Source organism: Oncorhynchus clarkii, chromosome 33 (genome assembly GCF_045791955.1).
Source record: "Oncorhynchus clarkii lewisi isolate Uvic-CL-2024 chromosome 33, UVic_Ocla_1.0, whole genome shotgun sequence".
In the NCBI taxonomy this organism is placed as follows: Eukaryota; Metazoa; Chordata; class Actinopteri; order Salmoniformes; family Salmonidae; genus Oncorhynchus; species Oncorhynchus clarkii.
Window position 1 is genome coordinate 22160120 of NC_092179.1, and position 19035 is coordinate 22179154.

The 19035-nt window shown below is 42.4% G+C and overlaps 2 protein-coding genes across 10 annotated transcripts in view; both read left to right on the forward strand.

The window, feature by feature from the left end:
• The first annotated feature begins 1048 nt into the window (after nucleotides 1-1048).
• On the forward strand, nucleotides 1049-10826 carry LOC139393174 (polyglutamylase complex subunit TTLL1-like). 4 transcript variants are annotated; one of them, XM_071141576.1, is made up of 10 exons: nucleotides 1049-1326; nucleotides 1633-1753; nucleotides 2204-2412; nucleotides 2669-2849; nucleotides 4737-4874; nucleotides 5652-5760; nucleotides 5911-6054; nucleotides 6216-6302; nucleotides 7488-7651; nucleotides 9060-10826. In XM_071141576.1, the coding sequence occupies exons 2-10, from the start codon at nucleotides 1641-1643 to the stop codon at nucleotides 9190-9192; spliced, it is 1278 nt and encodes a 425-aa protein (XP_070997677.1). In that variant the 5' UTR covers nucleotides 1049-1326; nucleotides 1633-1640; the 3' UTR covers nucleotides 9193-10826. The 4 variants fall into 4 exon arrangements, 3 of the variants coding, with proteins under 3 accessions (XP_070997677.1, XP_070997679.1, XP_070997680.1); XR_011629751.1 differs by having other exon boundaries at nucleotides 1113-1326; nucleotides 7488-8585; XM_071141578.1 differs by having other exon boundaries at nucleotides 1113-1326; nucleotides 1626-1753.
• A 278-nt stretch (nucleotides 10827-11104) lies between these two features.
• LOC139393261 (protein kinase C and casein kinase substrate in neurons protein 2-like) overlaps nucleotides 11105-19035 on the forward strand; it is a 34451-nt gene continuing 26520 nt past the window's right edge. For 2 of the 6 annotated variants that reach the window (XM_071141748.1, XM_071141749.1), the window contains exon 1: nucleotides 11116-11223. The gene's annotated coding sequence lies outside the window, so the exon portion shown is untranslated. Of the gene's footprint in view, nucleotides 11224-17157; nucleotides 17234-19035 lie in introns of those variants that run through there. The other 4 variants (XM_071141744.1, XM_071141746.1, XM_071141745.1 and 1 more) reach the window with 4 other exon arrangements.

Consider the following 19035-nt stretch of genomic DNA (forward strand, 5'->3'; position numbering starts at 1 on the left):
TCACGTCCTGTTGGAGAGGTAGTCGCAATGCAAATGGTGGATTTCCATTACTCAAATCAACCAAACGGATACCATTGCAAAACAATTGCTTCCTTGTTTAGTCATCTTAAAATATACATTTGATTTTGTAATATTACATAATGTCTTTACAAATGTAATGTCTCAAACCAATCCAATGAAAGGATGGATTTGTCATTAGTCTTGCTTTAAAATAATTAGCAAATAAAAATAAATACAATCATGTAAAATATATGTAGTAAAGACACTAGGAATTATTTAACTATTAAATTAATAATAGTATTATTGCTAATAACATCATATATTCCTTAGCTCTACAGCATGATCAAATCATAACAATTGGGGGAAAATATTATTTGTGGATAGTAATGTTTGATAGGGTTTTGTCAAAACAAGGTGATGTCATCCTCTTCACCAAACAAACCTAACCTCGATTTGAAGATCACACAAGCAAAGACAGTATAATTTGCCCCATTTCAATGTAAAATATTTAAACAATGATAATGATCCTATCATTATTCATATTTTGTCATCGAGTTTCACATCTATGGAAGAGCAGTACTGCAGTCAATATCTGTCGACGCAATGTTCCTTGTCTGACGACAAAGGAACAGGTGCATTGTAGAATAACAAAAATGTCAAATTTACCTATTTTGTAGATTAAAGTAGACGCCGCCCTGTAACGCAAATAATATGGGCATTATAGAACAATATCCCGAATATAAAAATGTTTTGAACATTTCACAGTTGTTTATAATGTTCCTACTTACAGCAGCGTCCTTTAATCTTGTTGTTTTCAGGTAACTGCCACAATCATCATTTCAACAGCCACGCCTATGGCAGTTACACCAGGAAGATCCTTGAGGAGTGTTTCTCTCAACAACCACTAGAGGGCATCATGAGGGGCAAAATGTCCCTGCATGCTAAAAATTGGACCATGTGCATTTAGCGCAACCCTGTGGTGGAACGAGCGGGGAATATTTGACAGTTCGACGCGTCGTCGGTTGCTAGGTTATTCACCCGGAAGAGCACGGTATTCATCTGCCAGCTGACTGGGATGATCGATAAATCAAGATAAGAGATAACTAGCATCCACCCTTTTAGCAGATTACATGGGTGAAGTCAATCAATTGAGGATTTCTCCTTTATAATTTGCATTAAATTTCCCTTGAAGGCGATTGAACCAGACATCACGATTGGATGAAAAATAATTATCCTTTGCAGGTGTCTCAGGCAGGGTGGATCCAGCTATCTGGGACTGATGACCGGTTGGTTGTCTGACAAGAAGATTAGAAGATCGATTTCCAGGTAGCTAGCTAAAACTGTTATTTGGTGTGGAAGGATACATATATACTTAGCTAGCTGACATAACGCGATTGTGTTCAATGCTTTACAGTACACCAAAATGCTACCAAAAGATAGTTGTGAATATTGCACATTAATTCAGTGTTTTTGCGAGATAGCTAACAGCAGTGGCTCATCATGGTCAAAACAATAGACTATTAACGTTAGTTAATCCTATGTTTATTACACGTGCTAAGCTCATGTGTGTTTGTGCTTGCATTGGTGTAGGTTTCCGTGTGTGTGTGTGTGTGTGAGAGAGAGAGACTCTAGGAGGAACCATGGCTAATAAGGTGAAATGGGTGACCGACATTGAGAAGTCCGTACTCATCAACAACTTTGAGAAGAGAGGATGGACTCAGGTCACAGAGAGCGAGGACTGGAACTTCTACTGGTAGGCTGTCATTGGAGCTATGGAGCTTTCTCTGAGTTACAATACACAGTGGGTGCTTATGAATGCCAGTGTAGCACATACAGAGATCAGGGTCGTGTTCAGTGTGCACAAAACAGTAGAGAAGAATGCTTTGAAACAGGCGTTACTACTTGGTCTTGTCCAATAAAAACACTCACCTTCTTTTTTAAACGTTTTCTTTTATTTGTGTCTACTGAACACAGCCCAGGACAACATAAAACATTATTATTTTTTTAATACATAAAGATATTGCTTCAGGGGTAAATTAGACAAACTGCAATGATGTGTAACTGTAAATAACAGATAATGGCATTCAGAAAAACAGAAATTCCTGATTAATCACAAAAATCCCATCCCTGACTGACTACCCCCCGCGAATCTCCATCAGTCTTGGAGAAACTCTGTTTATGATCCGTCTATGCCTCCCTATAGGATGAGCGTCCAGACCATCCGGAACGTGTTCAGTGTGGACACGGGTTACCGTCTCTCGGACGAGCAGATGGTCAACCACTTCCCCAACCACTACGAGCTGACCAGGAAGGACCTGATGATCAAGAACATCAAACGCTACCGCAAAGATATGGAGAAGGAGGGAAGCCCACTGGCCGAGAAAGACGAAAACGGGAAATACCTTTATTTAGGTGGCAGTTATGAGCTTTCATGTACACGCACACTGCTTACTTACAGTATATGTAAAATAAATATGGACGTAAGATACATTTCAGTTGCACCTGCTACAAGGGGCTCTGACTAGAAGTGTCCCTTTTTTGGGGTCTTGGGCTATAACAGCTAAACTCACTCATTATTTTGTGCTGTTAAACAAATGTCATCAATACTGTCCTTTCATATTTCTCTGCGTTTTTATACTCCCTCTCTCCCTGTCTGGTTGTGACCCAGACTTTGTGCCGGTGACGTTCATGCTTCCGGCAGATTATAATCTGTTTGTGGAGGAGTTCCGTAAGAGTCCTTCCAGCACGTGGATAATGAAGCCGTGTGGGAAGGCTCAGGGAAAAGGCATTTTTCTCATCAACAAACTTTCCCAGATCAAGAAGTGGTCCCGAGACAGCCGTACCTCCACGTGAGTGCTGACACACACACCCACACCCACAACCACACCCACAGATACATACAGTTGAAGTCGGAAGTTTACATACACCTTAGCCAAATACATTTAAACTCAGCTTTTCAAAACTTCTATAATTTAATCCTTGTAAAAATGCCCTGCCTAAGGTCAGTTAAGATCACCACTTTATTTTAAGAATGTGAAATGTCAGAATAATAGTAGAGAGAATTATTTTCTCCAGCTTTTATTTCTTTCATCACATTCCCAGTGGGTCAGAAGTTTACTTACACTCAATTAGTATTTGGTAGCATTGCCTTTAAATTGTTTAACTTGGGTCAAATGTTTCGGGTAGCCTTCCACAAGCTTCCCTCAATAAGTTGGGTGAATTTTGACCCATTCCTCCTGACAGAGCTGGTGTAACTGAGTCGGGTTTGTAGGCCTCCCTGCTCGCACATGCTTTTTCAGTTCTGCCCACAAATTTTCTATGGGATTGAGGTCAGGGCTTTGTGATGGCCACTCCAATATCTTGACTTTGTTGTCCTTAAGCCATTTTGCCACAACTTTGGAAGTATGCTTGGGGTCATTCTCCATTTGGAAGACCCATTTGCGACCAAGCTTTAACTTAACTGATGTCTTGAGATGTTGCTTCAATATATCCACAATTTTCCTACCTCATGAAGCCATCTATTTTGTGAAGTGCACCAGTCCCTCATGCAGCAAAGCACCCCCACAACATGATGCTGCCACCCCGTGCTTCACGGTTGGGATGGTATTCTTCGGCTTGTAAGCCTACCCTTTTCCCTCCATAACGATGGTCATTATGGCCAAACAGTTCTATTTTTGTTTCATCAGACCAGAGGACATTTCCCCATGTGCAGTTGCAAACCGTAGTCTGGCTTTTTTATGGTGGTTTTGGAGCAGTAGCTTCTTCCTTGCTGAGCGGCCTTTCAGGTTATGTCGATATAGGACTTGTTTTACTGTGGATATAGATACTTTTGTACCTGTTTCCTCCAGCATCTTCGCAAGGTCCTTTGCTGTTGTTCTGGGATTGATTTGCACTTTTCGCACCTAAGTTCGTTCATCTCTAGGAGACAGAACGCTTCTCCTTCCTGAGCGGTATGATGGCTGTGTGGTCTCATGGTGTTTATACTTGCATACTATTGTTTGTACAGATGATCATGGTACCTTCAGGCATTTTTAAATTGCTCCCAAGGATGAACCAGACTTGTGGAGGTCTACAATTTTTTTCCTAAGGTCTTGGCTGGTTTCTTTTTATTTTCCCATGATGTCAAGCAAAGAAGCACTGAGTTTGAAGGTAGGCCTTGAAATACATCCACAGGTACACCTCCAATTGACTCAAATGATGTCAATTAGCCTATCAGAAGCTTCTAAAGCATGACACAATTTTCTGGAATTTTCCAAGCTGTTTAAAGGCACAGTCAACTTAGTGTATGTAAACTTCTGACCCACTGGAATTGTGATACAGTGAATTATAAGTTAAATAATCTGTCTGTAAACAATTGTTGGAAAAATTACTTGTCATTCACAAAGTAGATGTCCTAACCGACTTGCCAAAACTATAGTTTGTTTACAAGAAAATTGTGGCGGGGTTGAAAAACGAGTTTTAATGACTCCAACCTAATTGTATGTAAACTTCCGACCTGAACTGTGTATACACACACACACACACACACACACCTCTACTAACTACTGATAAACATGTCCTGTGTGTGGCTGCCAAAGGTGAGTCTTTGCTTGCATTTGCATTGTTCACAGTCAGTCTTATGTCATCCAGGTAGTATTACCCCACTACTCTGGAATCTGCTGTTCTCAACACCGTTGTCCATAGATGAGATGTCCATAGATAAATGACTGATGCTCTGTTTCCTTTGTTTTTGATAGGTTTGTAGCGGCCTCAAGTGGCAAGGAGGCCTATGTCATCTCTCTGTACATCGACAACCCACTGCTGATCGGAGGCAAGAAGTTTGACCTGCGTCTCTATGTGTTGGTTACCACCTATCGACCTCTCAAGTGTTACATGTAGGTTTATGATTAACCTAAAGCCTACAGCCCGGTTTCATTTCCCTCAAGTCCTACCGCTCTGAAATGACTGGATAGGTAATAGATAGATAATAACTTAAATGTCCCTATACTAATAGAAACATAGACAGTCTGTTACATGAAATGCAAATACATCATTATAAACAGTGCAGTATGCATATACTTTTTCATAATTCTGTAATTATGAAAAAGGTTTACCTGTGGATGTATTTCAAGGCCTACCTTCAAACTCAGTGCCTCTTTGCTTGACATCATGGCAAAATCAAAAGAAACCAGCCAAGAAAAAAACATTTTCCTAAAAGGCCGCTCAGCAAGGAAGAAGCTAGTGCTCCAAAACCACCATTAAAAAAAGCAGTTTGCAACTGCACATGGAGAAATGTCCTCTGGTCTGATGAAACAAAAATAGAACTGTTTGGCCATAATGACCATCGTTATGTTTGGAAGAAAAAGGTGAGGATTGCAAGCAGAAGAACACCATCCCAACCGTGAAGCACGGGGGTGGCAACATCATGTTGTGGGGGTGCTTTGCTGCAGGAGGGACTGGTGCACTTCACAAAATAGATGGCATCATGCGGAAGGAAAAGTATGTGGATATATTGAAGCAACATCTCAAGACTTCAGTTAAAGCTTGGTCGCAAATGAGTCTTCCAAATTCTGTAAAACATTAATAAAGGATATTGCCACTAGGATAAATGATAACTTCAGCATTTGATCAGATCAATATTTGGTCCATTTGGACCTTTGTGTTGCTTCCAGGTATAAACTGGGTTTCTGCCGGTTTTGCACAGTGAAGTACACCCCCAGCACTAGTGAACTGGACAACATGTTTGTGCACCTGACCAATGTGGCCATTCAGAGACATGGGGTAAGTGTGTGTGTGTGTTGTCAAGACAGATAACATATACACAACACACTAAATGGGCCTAAAACAGGCAGAAATGGCTCCTACATAAATATATGAGTTTCTGTGTGTATATATTTCTATGTGTGTACAATACATCTATACACGTTGCAGGATGACTATAACCATGTCCACGGTGGGAAGTGGACGGTCAGTAACCTGCGTCTGTACCTGGAGAGCACCAGGGGGAAGGAGGTGACCAGCCGACTGTTTGACCAGATCCACTGGATCATGGTGCAGTCCCTAAAGGCTGTCGCTGTGAGTGGTCACACACACATACTGAAACAAAAACGTGTTCCCCATTTTATCCCTGCTGTGTTGCAGCTGCTCTTCCCTTTTTCACTCCTGTCCCACACACTCAACGCACTAACTTCCCTTTCCCCTCTAAACACTCCCTCTCCCTCTCTCTCACTTCACAGCCCGTCATGAACAATGATAAACATTGCTTTGAGTGTTATGGATATGACATCATTATCGATGACAAGCTGAAGCCATGGCTCATTGAGGTGAGGCGCCCACCCACACACACACACACACACTGTAATTACATGACATAGGCAAAAATAACGTGAAGTAAAAAAGTCTCTCTTATTGTGCATAGATTTACTCACTAAGTCTAGTTCCTACTAAGATGACCTCGTGTCAAAATGTTTTCTTTGTTCTGCATTGCTTGTGAAGTGAAACCAGTGCTGCGTTCCTTTCTCTGTCTAGCAAGTTTAATGTCCTTAGGGTTGACTTTTCTCTCTCTGTGTGTGAGTGTTTGTATATGTGTGTGTGTGTTTGTGTCTGAGGTGTTTGACTAAAACCTGCTCACGGCAATGTACAGGAAACAAACAGTACTCTGGTTCACCAGCAGTTATGTATGTTTTTAGGAATGTCACAGTGAAACAATTGTCTGTTGATATGACTTTGTAAACTCCTTCAATCTTCTCTATCTGCCATTGTTTGCATACTGAGTCGTTTACTTTCTATTGGTTTCTCACTGTGAATGTCTGGCTGAGTACATGAAGTCGAACATTCTCAGAGGGTACTAGAGGAATTCAACTTTTGACTTGAACAGGAATAAAAACAGGTCTATTTTGGTAGATCGTTTAAGTTTCCCTGGTCCCGTATTCACTAAGCGTCCCCGTGTGTAGGAGTGTTGATCCGCTGTGAGAACCTCTGGTACAGCCACCCGGGGCAGAATAGCCGGCATGCCAATGCCAAGCCCTCATTAATGTGTATTGTAGAATAACAGCTGAGGAACCAACCTGCAGCAGTCTCTCAGTCTGCAAGGGCTGGGAAACAAGGGAGTGATTCCAACCAAGCTTTGTGTGTGTGTGTGCTCATGTCTTTCTGGGATTGATCTCTCTTTTTCTCTCTCTTAGCTGTCCATGTGAGTGTCTGTGTGCCAGTATATTTACAACCCACACCCACCGTTGCTGCTAATACATTGTCCGTGTGGTACATTTCCTGCCTGATAAGCAGCTCCCAGTTCCTATGGGGACCGATAGGAAATGAAAACAGTGAAATAGTGAGGTCATTCCTGCCTGTTACTAGTCTCCAGTACTTTGTACTCTACTCATACTCAGAACTCAGAGCTAAGGTGTATGTAACCTGGAGGACAGAACTTTCCATGCTGGCCCGTGTGTACATAATGACTAATGCTTATCCTGACCTGTGCTCTCTGCTATTCCGCGTCTGTCCTCCAGGTTAACGCTTCTCCGTCGCTCACTTCCAGCACAGCCAACGACCGGATCCTGAAGTACAATCTGATCAATGACACTCTCAACATCGTCACACCCAACGGGGACATTCCCGACTGCCGCTGGAACCGCAGCCCACCCCGAGAGGCCCTGGGCAACTACCAAGTCCTGTGAGTGACAGCCCCCTCCTCCTATCACAGCACTCGAGGGAGAAAACAGGCCTGAGGCGTGTTCAGCAGGACGCAGCGTTTCGGAATATTTAGATAGAAATATGCTATGCTTCTCTGACATGTAGAATTAGGAATCAAGTCGGATCTAATCATGGCATTTCTATCTGCAGCATTTGACAACATTTGACTACGGAACGTGGCCCAGGGTAAAAAACACACTATTTGTTTAAAAAAAATCAAATAGTGGAGTGCCAGATGGGTAGGGTTGGACGTTTTGGAGCTATTGGTCCGTCAAGCCAGGATTAACAATATCTCTAACCATGAACTGATTTAGGATCAGATGAACTGAAACAAGCCATCTACGATTCACCGCATAGCAGCTTCTAGTCATTGTTGTTCTAGTCATTATTTTATGAGTTGGAGAACACTTTGGGAGGGATCTTAGACCATTCCTACATACAGAATCCACAGGAGGTTGGTGGCACTATAATTGGGGAGAACAGGCTCTTGGTAATGGCTGGAGCAGAATGAGTGAAATGGTATCAAAACCATCAAACGCATGGTTTCTATTTATTCTGTTCCAGGTGTTATTATGAGCCGTCCTCCCCTCAGCAGCCTCCACTGACAGAATCCTTCCAGATCCTTGATATACTTCGTCTGCGCTTATAGACTGCCCTCTTCAATTCAAACCACAGCTTTTCAACAGGTTTCTACTTTTGATTTTGGGGCCAATTAACCATTTCTTTGTGGATTTTGATGTGTGCTTGGGGTTATTGTCTTGCTGGAAGATTCACTTGCGGCCAAGTTTCAGCCTCCTGGCAGAGGCAACCATATCCTGATACTGGGTAAAGTTCATGATGCCGTTGATTTTAACAAGGACCCCACGACCAGTGGAAGCAAAATAGCCCCATAAGATACACCACCAAACTTTACAGTAGGTACTGGGTTCTTTTCTGCTCATGCATTCTCATTTAGACGCCAAACCCACCACTAGTGTGCGTGGCCAAAGATCTCTATTTTTGCTCATCTTTATCAAGGGTGTCAATAATTTCGTACCCCACCTTAGCTCTTACACATACACTCTTAGAAAGAAAAAGGTGATATCTAGGACCTAAAACTGTTCTTCGGATGTCCACATAAGATAACCCTTTGAAGAACCCTTGGAACACAGAGTTCTACCTGGAACCAAAAAGGGTTCTACCTGGAATCAAAAAGTGTTATCCTATGGGGGCAGCCGAAGAAGCCTTTTCTAAGAGTGTACTCTCTCTCTCTATCCTCTGTCTCTTCCCCTCCCTTCCTGCCTCCGTCTCTCTCTCACTCACCACCTCCCTGCCTCTCTCTGTCTTCCCCTCCGTCCCTGCCTGTCTCTCTCTCCCTACCTCCCTCCCTCTATCTTTCCCTTCCTCAGGTACGACGAGGAGCAGGCGCTGAGCGAGAATGTAGAACGTGACCTACGGAGTCGCTCAGGCCAGTCGCTGGGGTCTAAGGGAATGGCGAAGGGGGGCACAGGGCCTCGCCCAGCTGCCGCCACCTGGAAGTGAGGTGGTAATGTCCAACGCCTCACTGTGCCTCACTGTCCCTTCACTGACCTCTCGTCGCTCTTCCTGTGTCATTCATGGGGGAAAGGGGGTCGGGGGCAAGGGACGACCCAGACAGAGGGATGGAAGGATGACAGGGAGGGAGAGGACCCAGTAAGCTCTGAGGACCCTACCATGCATCACAAGTAAGGACACGTGTGTGTCAGAAAAGAAAGGATCACACACACTCACGTTTAGCAGAAGCTCTGTATAATACACCAAATTATAGCATTTATCAACCTTTTATATAACAATGGGAAGGGGACGTTCTCAGATGACTGTTAGAGGATTTCAATCAATGCACATGTTTGAATAATGTTTTCATATATTGTTGTGGAATTGTTTTACTTGAACGTTTTTTATGTTTTCAAGCAGAATATTTGCTAGGTTAAGACACATCGGCGTGTGTAATTATTCTGTTAATGTCTGAAAACCGACAGGATTCACCTCTTTATTTTTAAATGTATGACCAGAAGCATTTTGTTGACTGTATTAAACATAGTGTAATGGACAATGCTAACAACAAACAAAAGTAAGACTGGAAAGTGAGCTTTGAAGCGTTTGCTTTTCAAGCCACTGGAGTCGGCTATAAAGTGTATAAGGCTACAGTATGCATAATTACTTTTACAAAACTGAGAGACTTGTTCAATGTTTGGTTATACAACTTTACTTTTTAGTTGTTACTCATAAGTTCACCTTTGGGATAAAGAAATGCTTTTACAGTTAAATATCTGGATATAAAGTGATGAGGTCAGCTCTTCAAACGTTGAAGTACCTTTAATTTTGTGTTGTGGATGACATTGCCATGCCAACAAATATTTTTCTGTGGTGTGACCTTGGAAGGGTGACCTCGAAACCAGAATTGCGTCCCAAAGGGCACCCTATTACCTATGGGCCCTGGTTAAAAGTAGTGCACTATATAGGGAATATGGTGCCATTTGAGACACTGACACACCCTTGGTCTGCCTGTGTGTTTAAGATAATCCCATTCTGGTCACAGTGTGTGGTCACCTCGAGCGGTTGGCATACAAGAGAAGTGGCTACTGAGCTACAACAGTATGAACCATTCTGATTGTGTGAAAGTGAACATGATGTAATAACCCATAGTATCTTTATTCATTTCTTATATACAGTACCATACACCCCACCTCACTGTGGTCCCCAGAGTTGTTAAAGGGATAGTTCACCCAAAGGAAACCAAATGTAATTTTGTAATTTGGGTGAATTATCACTTTAACAGTCACCATTAGGTTTTGCCTTTAATGATTTTGACTTTTTTGTATAAAAGACTGTACCATGTTTTATATATACTAATATGGTGCTGCTGCCTTTGTCTTACAGATGGTTTTAGTACACAATTAAATATACTGTTACATTAAAATAATGTATTTTTATGTACTTTTGACACTATTTGGTTATGCATTTCATGTCATCCTTTTACCCTCATTCTTTGTTAAATACAGGTAGCTGCAATTATATTTTTTTATATACATGTACTGAATATAGGAATTATAACATGCAATGTTTTTGGTTTTTAAATGTATTAATAATTCCTGGTGCCTCAAATATCTGCATGTAATAAATCCAATTAAACAATGGGGGATTTGTGAAAATCTCTATTTTTTTTTAGGGGTCACCTGTGTGCATTAGACAGATTCCCACACCTAACACGGACTGTGTCAGAGCACTCTCTGAATTTGAGAGGGGTCACATTTCTCCATCCCTCAGCTGTATACCAAAACAAGTGGCAGGGCTGCCGTTTTGTTAAACAATATCAGTGGCCATATATTCATTGTTTGTAGTTCTTGACATTTCTTGAAATGAGAACTACTATTTTGAAGGTTTTCTATTTTGCATACCGGAAGAGATGGTGGGTGCGTTGATGGTGCGGCTCCTATTGCTGGTAAGAAAAAAAACTGGTAAAAGGTTAGCCAGCTAAATACAGCTAATTTATTCATTGATTCGCGTCTCTCAAGAGGAGCGGAACTCTTCGAGGTAAAGTGATAGCATGTCTAGCTATATCTAATACCTATTTTGTTCATTTGGAACTTTGTTTTTTTAACTTTACAGCAACTGTACGAAAGTTTTTATATGTAACATTACTAGAAGCAAGCTATTTAGCTAACGTTAGCCACTACTATCCAACCAGCTGGAAGGTGGGGTATGAAACAGCTAAGTTATTAACGTTAGCTAGCTAACGAACTATGGTTGACATAGCAGTACAGTCGGTAGCTAGTTAACGTTACTTGTTATGGGTCCTGGTAGATGGCTACCTAGTTAGTTTGGTAGCTAACTAACGTTAACGTCAGCTAATGATTTAGTTAACTAACAATGTTTAAGATAGCACGCTACCTAGTCCTAGTGAACTATTACTGGCATAATAGCCAATAGCTTACTTACTAGCTAGCTCCCTAACTAGGGAACTAAAATTGGATCGGGAGTATTTTGTTAGGGTATATTTTTAGTTGGCTCAAGATCTGTCTGTCTGACTACAGCCCTTGCATCGGTGACTGATGAAAGAAGGGCGGGGCAGGTTTCAGAAGTAACGATAACCCCGCTGTCATCTCATGCAGTCTAAATTCAGAGTCAACTAATCACCACAAATGTTCTGTGTCTAGCGATCTTCTGTCACAGGGTAAAAGTTTCTATTTAAAAAGCAAGTTTTCACTTTAAAACTGACTTATGAATTCAATCACTTTTTTTTACTTTAACAAAACCTTGGTTCGCACCTAATATAAATCATTGGTTCACAATGACCCAAAACCTTCCCTTGAGAGAAGTGGAATGGAAGTGACTTTTTGGACCTGAATGCCAAAACATTCAGGAGATGGAGATTCTCAAAGTTGACTGGGCCCATTTTGATCTCATTTGAAAGCTTAAAAAACAGTGTTGTCAAACTATAGGATTTAAAGTACCATCCATCATCATTGTTATCATTCGTCACCTGGAAGTTGGAGTGGCATTGTACTCATTTTGTTTCTATGGTGACCGGGCTCTTAACATCATGCCAGCACAGCACATGGGCTTCCACAGGAAAGTGACTAGAAGACTGCTCGCATGTGTGATGTCACTTAATCCAGTATTTCCCCCCATTATGTGTCTCCCTCGGTTGGCACTTTAACATGGAAAATGCCTGTAAGAGTAGAACAAATACTATTGTTTAAGCCTGACCCTTGGTCCAAGGTTTTTGGGTAGGGTTGACTGCTGGTGGTGTCAGTGACTTTGTTATCCAAGTAGAGAGAATCTCTCAACATTGAGTTCTTGACTCTAACCCACTGGGGACGGTGTTTGCCATACAGAGAGGGCCCACTATAGGCCCCATTCTGTCATTGTGAGATCAACAGCAGCAATGCACAGCTTCATCACCAAGGAGGACAAGGTTGACTGACTGACTGACACAGCGAAAAAACAATCCAAGTTTACAAACTATGGTTGCTATGTAAACACTTCACTCCTCTAAAGTCGATTGGGTAAACTTCTGACTTGCACACAATCTTTTAAAACACCCCCATAGGGATTTATAAATATGGTGTCCTACTGTGAACTAACATAAGATGGTAGGGATGGCAGCAATCATTACAAAATACATCTCAACACATTATTATTTTAGGAAACAAAAGAAGGAAATGGTAACGGATATATTTTTCTTATGAAAAAAAACTACCTCAGGACTACAGTAGAAGGACATTTGCTAATAGGTTGATGACCTAGTAGTAAAATTGTACCCTAGTCTTTACATTCCATTGCCATGATAAGAGTCTGAAGAAACAGTGCTATCATTCACCCTATGCAGGCCTGTGTCTATACTAAGGCCAGAGAGTAGAACCATAGAGATTACAAGTTTGGCCATTTCCATTTCAGCAAAATGACAGATAATTCCATGGCAGCCATGTTATCACCCCCTGGAAGAAAGCATAAGATAATCCAGAATTGTCACAATGATCCACTAAACCCCTACATCTGAATACTCCTCAAGAACCGATCATGCAATGGTCAGAGGCAGCAACAGGACATTCAGTGTTGCGTCCCAATTCTCCACACTTTTCCAAAAGTGTGCACTTACTAGCACACTTCCCGTCATGGATTTAAAAGCATTGGAAGGGTCAAAGCATTGGCTAGAGGGAGGTTCCACTGTTTAATCCATGAATTGTGTTCAAGTGCTCACTTTGGGAGAAGGGTGGAGAATTGGGACTCAGCCAGGGGCTTCTAAACAGGGTTCATTTGATGTTTAGTGTATACATGTAGGCCTACTTGTACAATGTATGGCTGGTTTTGGCTCCATTCCACATGTGTGATATATCCTACTACTATAGCCCTGAGGCTATATGTAACAAGGCTCTCAGAGTAGGAGTGCTGATTTGCGTAGGTAGCCTTGCGCGAGCCTTAGCAGATATCTCCTGTTTCTGTAGCGTGAGGCAGCTTGATGTTTGGTGGTACACCCCTGGACAGGATGCTAGTCTATCGCAGGGCCTTACCTGCAATCTATCCTTAATACTGAGTGCCAAGCATAGATGCATTGGGTCCAATTTTAGTATTTTTGGTAGAACTCGATCCAACTTCCAACCTTCCAATCTCAGGGTGGACACTCTTACCACAAGGCCACTGAGTTGGTTGGGGTGCGCTGATTTAAGGATCAGTTTAATTCTTAATAATAAATCATACATGGACAGGGGGAACCTGATCCTAGATCAGCAGCACTCATACTCGGACTTGGACCTCACTCTGGCGTCTGTGTTCTTCTTTCTTCTCTTTTATCTTTACACCCAAAAGAGAGGAAGTGTTATTTTCCTGGTCAGGTCAAACTGTGTAACATCTGTGATTGGGGCCTCCCCTGCTCACATAGTCAGTGAGTCACTGGCAGACAACAAGGAAGTGTCTCCTTTTGTAACAGGGAGACTAATCAGACACGACACCCCTCCAAGGTAACTTGTTGCCATTGTGTGTTGAGGTAGACTACTCTGGATCAGTGTAGGGCTGTGACGATATCTGTATCGTGACATTGTTTCCATGGAAACCACGAAGCAGACCAAACTCTTTGGTCTGTTAACTTGGTGTAACATATTGTGTTCTATAACTTGGAAAATAAATAAATGGGATGACGACATAATGATGTTTGTTTCCAACATTAGGGATGTTTCCCTAAAGAAGTCAAATCTGCTTTGTTTTGTTTCCTTGCCACAATAGTAACGAATATCTCCATACTGGTATCGTCCTGGGCCTTGATCAGTGTTTGTTTTTCATCTTATAATGTATTAGGTTAGTGCAAAACTAGGGTGGCTGATCAGAAATCAGAGTTTAATGGCAGAATGGGCAGGGAGATTTGTGATTATGTCAAAATCTTATCATAAGCAATGCCCTGCGACGTGTTGTTGCTGTCTGATGTGTGTGAACACAGTTTCAGGGACAGGAGCAGAGAACAGAGTGGTGAACACACACTCCCTTCTCTAAATACACACCACTGTCTTTGTGTGAGAGGTGCTTATTTATAAGGGCATGATTGTGAGATCTATCTGGGGCTGTGTTTGAGAACTCACACACACACACACAAACAACTTGCTTGAGGACAGACATGTTTGTGCCTGTCAGCAGACATGCTTGGGCATGACATGCTTGTGAGCTTCGCTTTATTGCCCTGCAGTGGTGTTAAGAACAGATCAACATCCTAACATGTGTACCCCACTGTCCCTGTCTCTTTTATATATTTCTATTAGAGCACTGTCTGTCTCTCTGGGGCTGCTAAAGAGTACAGACCTGAAACTATGAATATTGGGATGGACAGGGTCTGTTTGCCAGGATTGTGTGGCTGAGTTCAGACCTGTAACCAGTAGTACAATGCCCTGAGCCCAGAGTTGCCTAAGAGCATTCCAGCACTGTCCGTCTACCGCAAACTGCTATCTGTGGAGAGTAGTCAACTTCAGAAATAGAATAGAAAATAATTGATGCCCACTCATAGACGGTAGGCTATGTTTAGCCGTCCACCCATGTCATTTAGCCAACACTGAGGATCCTCTCTATTTAGACTTAGCCTACCAGTCATCTCCCACATCACCATGTTACGGACTCTCTCGCTCGCTTTCGCTCATCTTATTCTCTTGTTCTCTTTTGTTATTTTTTTCCACGTTCTTTCTCTCCATTTTTATTCTCATTCAGTTTCACTCTATTTCCCACATTCTCTCTCTCAATCACCCCCCCTCTCACTGCCTCTCTATCGCACTGCCTCTCTATCGCACTGCCTCTCTATCGCACTGCCTCTCTATCGCACTGCCTCTCTATCGCACTGCCTCTCTATCGCACTGCCTCTGTGGTAAAGGTCAGTGGAGTCTCATGTCTGTTCTGGGTGCAGCAGGGCTGTAGTGTGTCATGACTCAGGCCCCTCCAGTCTCAGGCTCCTCAGTGCTGCCGTTCACTGGTCATGTGCATTCAATTACTCCCTGGGTGACCCATCTCTGTCTCTCTGTCTCACTGACTTTGGGAACCTGTATTTCTATGTGCAGCTGACAGCTGTCCAATCCGAGGGGGCCCTGTATCCCTTGATGTTGGTTCATGTAACCCCAGCGGGTCTAGTTCTGGAGCTAGTGGGTGTCTGTGTTTTCTCAACATGCCAGGAGACACACACACAGCATACTATGCCTATACCCCACGTAGACTAATGCATTGCTGCCTATACCCCACGTAGCCTAATGCATTGCTGCCTATACCCCACGTATAATAATGCATTGCTGCCTATACCCCACGTAGCCTAATGTATTGCTGCCTATACCCCACGTAGCCTAATGTATTGCTGCCTATACCCCACGTAGCCTGATGCATTGCTGCCTATACCCCACGTAGCCTAATGCATTGCTGCCTATACACCACGTAGACTAATGTATTGCTGCCTATACCCCACGTAGCCTAATGCATTGCTGCCTATACCCCACGTAGACTAATGTATTGCTGCCTATACCCCACGTAGCCTAATGCATTGCTGCCTATACACCACGTAGCCTAATGTATTGCTGCCTATACCCCACGTAGACTAATGCATTGCTGCCTATACACCACATAGCCTAATGCATTGCTGCCTATACCCCATGTATAATAATGCATTGCTGCCTATACCCCACGTATAATAATGCATTGCTGCCTATACCCCACGTAGACTAATGTATTGCTGCCTATACCCCACGTAGACTAATGCATTGCTGCCTATACCCCACGTAGACTAATGTATTGCTGCCTATACCCCACGTAGCCTAATGTATTGCTGCCTATACCCCACGTAGACTAATGTATTGCTGCCTATACCCCACGTAGACTAATGCATTGCTGCCTATACACCACGTAGCCTAATGCATTGCTGCCTATACCCCACGTAGACTAATGTATTGCTGCCTATACCCCACGTAGACTAATGCATTGCTGCCTATACCCCACGTAGACTAATGTATTGCTGCCTATACCCCACGTAGACTAATGCATTGCTGCCTATACCCCACGTAGACTAATGCATTGCTGCCTATACCCCACGTAGACTAATGTATTGCTGCCTATACCCCACATAGACTAATGTATTGCTGCCTATACCCCACGTAGACTAATGCATTGCTGCCTATACCCCACGTAGCCCAATGCATTGCCCACTGTAGACAGTATGCAGTGTATTCCTATGCTGTACGCAGACCTAGATTTGTTCAGTGTATCAGAGGCTATTGGACAATGTTGGAACTTGAAGTCTCTGCTGCTGGCATTTGCAGAATTGCACCATGCTTGGTACACCTGGTCTATAATTGTAGTAATATCTGAACATGAAATGACTGTTTGATCACATCACACGTAAGCCTAGTTCCCTATTTCCTTCATCAAGAATTGAAACTTGAGCAGTTGTCCATTTGGAGCGACGTCTTATCTGTGGCCTCGTTTTGCAGGTGTTTGAAGACCACCACTCCTAATTCTATTCTTAGGAGGATACACACACAGAGAGAGACACACGCAAATCCTATACCCTTTACAGACAGACTTTACGGTATGTTGCCTATAAAAATATATATACACACAACTGTTTTTTTAGAGGATAATACATTATTGCCGGGACAAACCTTTTGTATCTCCTGTGCACATGCCGGCAAGTTTAGGAGTGGCAGTAGACATGAGCCGATATGGGTGGACGTCTATTTGAATAAATCCATTGAATATACACCATTACAAAGCCTACACTGGATTTAGGCTACATTATTGCGTGGTAAATGTTTCGGATCAATGATAGATGAGTAAAAAAATAGGTGAGCTATACCACCTCCAATTATTTTCCCAGACAGAGAATAAACCATATATAGCATACAAGGGGAGATTCAATGATACAAAATCACATTGATTAAGACAAGTCACAGGCTTTAGGTCTGGAGTTGGCCTAGGTTACTAAGCAACTGAAAAGGAAGAGCAAAACAATCTGCTTGTTAAGCTACATAACACGCTGGCAAAATGTTCTGATCAGCGATAGTAAATGAGCCAACTAGACAAGATGATCATGAGTAGCACTCACCTCAATTTAGCATTTCACCAGCCTAATTGTAGCCTAACCAATATCCAAAGAGAGATTCAGTGAAAAGAAAATCAGACATTGATGGATGTTATCAATACAAGTCCTCACGCTTGTCTCAAAGGAGGGTAAAACGGTACTGAAATGGTTGAACACACGGGTAGGCTATTGCTTCAAATGTATTGTAACAATTGGATGACTTTGGGAGTATCAGTAAGCGACAATTTGATGCCTTCAATTGCACTAGCCTATTTTATTCCAATATTTTTGTCATTCAGTGATATTTATTCCCACAGTAATTCTTTATGGATCCATCCGGTTGTGGTTAAGAAAACAGTGCATGCGGTTGGCTATGCGACGAGATGGGTGGAGTGACATGCCTCAAAGTTTAGAACTGGCAGGAGGATAGCAGTAACGGGCGCTGCCTAGCAACCATCAAGAGCTTAGGAGCGTAGTGCGTGCCAGTGCTGCCTCAGCATTACGGCTACATTTCATACTAAGCCGTAGGCAGACCTTTACCTTAATCATGACTAGGTCGGTTGGCAGAAATAAAAGTAGAGGCTTGCCGGCAATTCCTTTCATATATAAAAAAAGTTGGCGGGAAAACGTCTTGATTTGAAAGGTGTACTAGATGGCTTCTTCTTTCTGTTCCTCTTTCTCGTTTTCGCTCCCTCTGTTTTGTGGCCGGTGTATGCATGACAAGTTGCCTAGAGAAGCTGAGTGGACTTCAGACTCCGCAGTCTGCCAGGAACAACACTAGGGGCCTAATTCCATTTTTGCTCCTCCCTGAAGTATGTTCTCTCCCCCTGAAGGATTCAAAGGAATGAATTGCTTCCATGTAGGTTAATTTCCATGAGTGTAAGGGGTCATTCATAACAGAGGACAGAACATAAACATTTTTTTGATAACACTGCAGTTCCTCACAATAAAATGAGAGCTCTTAATAAAGTTTAAAAGCGAAGATGTCCTCTAGCCCACACTTGAACCAATTCATTGTTTTTCAATCCTTCGGTGTGTAAAAGTAACAGGGAGTGAAAACTTGTACATTATTAGGATCCCCATTAACTGTTGCACATGCAGCAGCTACTATTTCTGGGGTCCACATAAAATATGCATGACAGAGTACAGAACGAACAGTTATAGACAAGAACAACATAAGTAATATTGTCAAGGCAGAAGGAGACAACAAAAATAATACTATTTACTCGCTTCATGAAAGTATTCAGACCCCTTCCCCTTTTCCTCATTTTGTTACGATAGACTTTAAAAACATTTTTAATTAAATTATT

What these genes read in the sequence shown, in the direction of transcription:
- LOC139393174 (XM_071141576.1), top strand. Translation starts at nt 1,641, where the DNA reads ATGGCTAATAAGGTGAAATGGGTGACCGACATTGAGAAGTCCGTACTC. An exon ending in TGGCCATTCAGAGACATGGG is followed by an intron (nt 5,761 to 5,910) that starts GTAAGTGTGTGT and finishes TACACGTTGCAG; the next exon opens with GATGACTATAACCATGTCCA. An exon ending in CTGGGCAACTACCAAGTCCT is followed by an intron (nt 7,652 to 9,059) that starts GTGAGTGACAGC and finishes TCCCTTCCTCAG; the next exon opens with GTACGACGAGGAGCAGGCGC.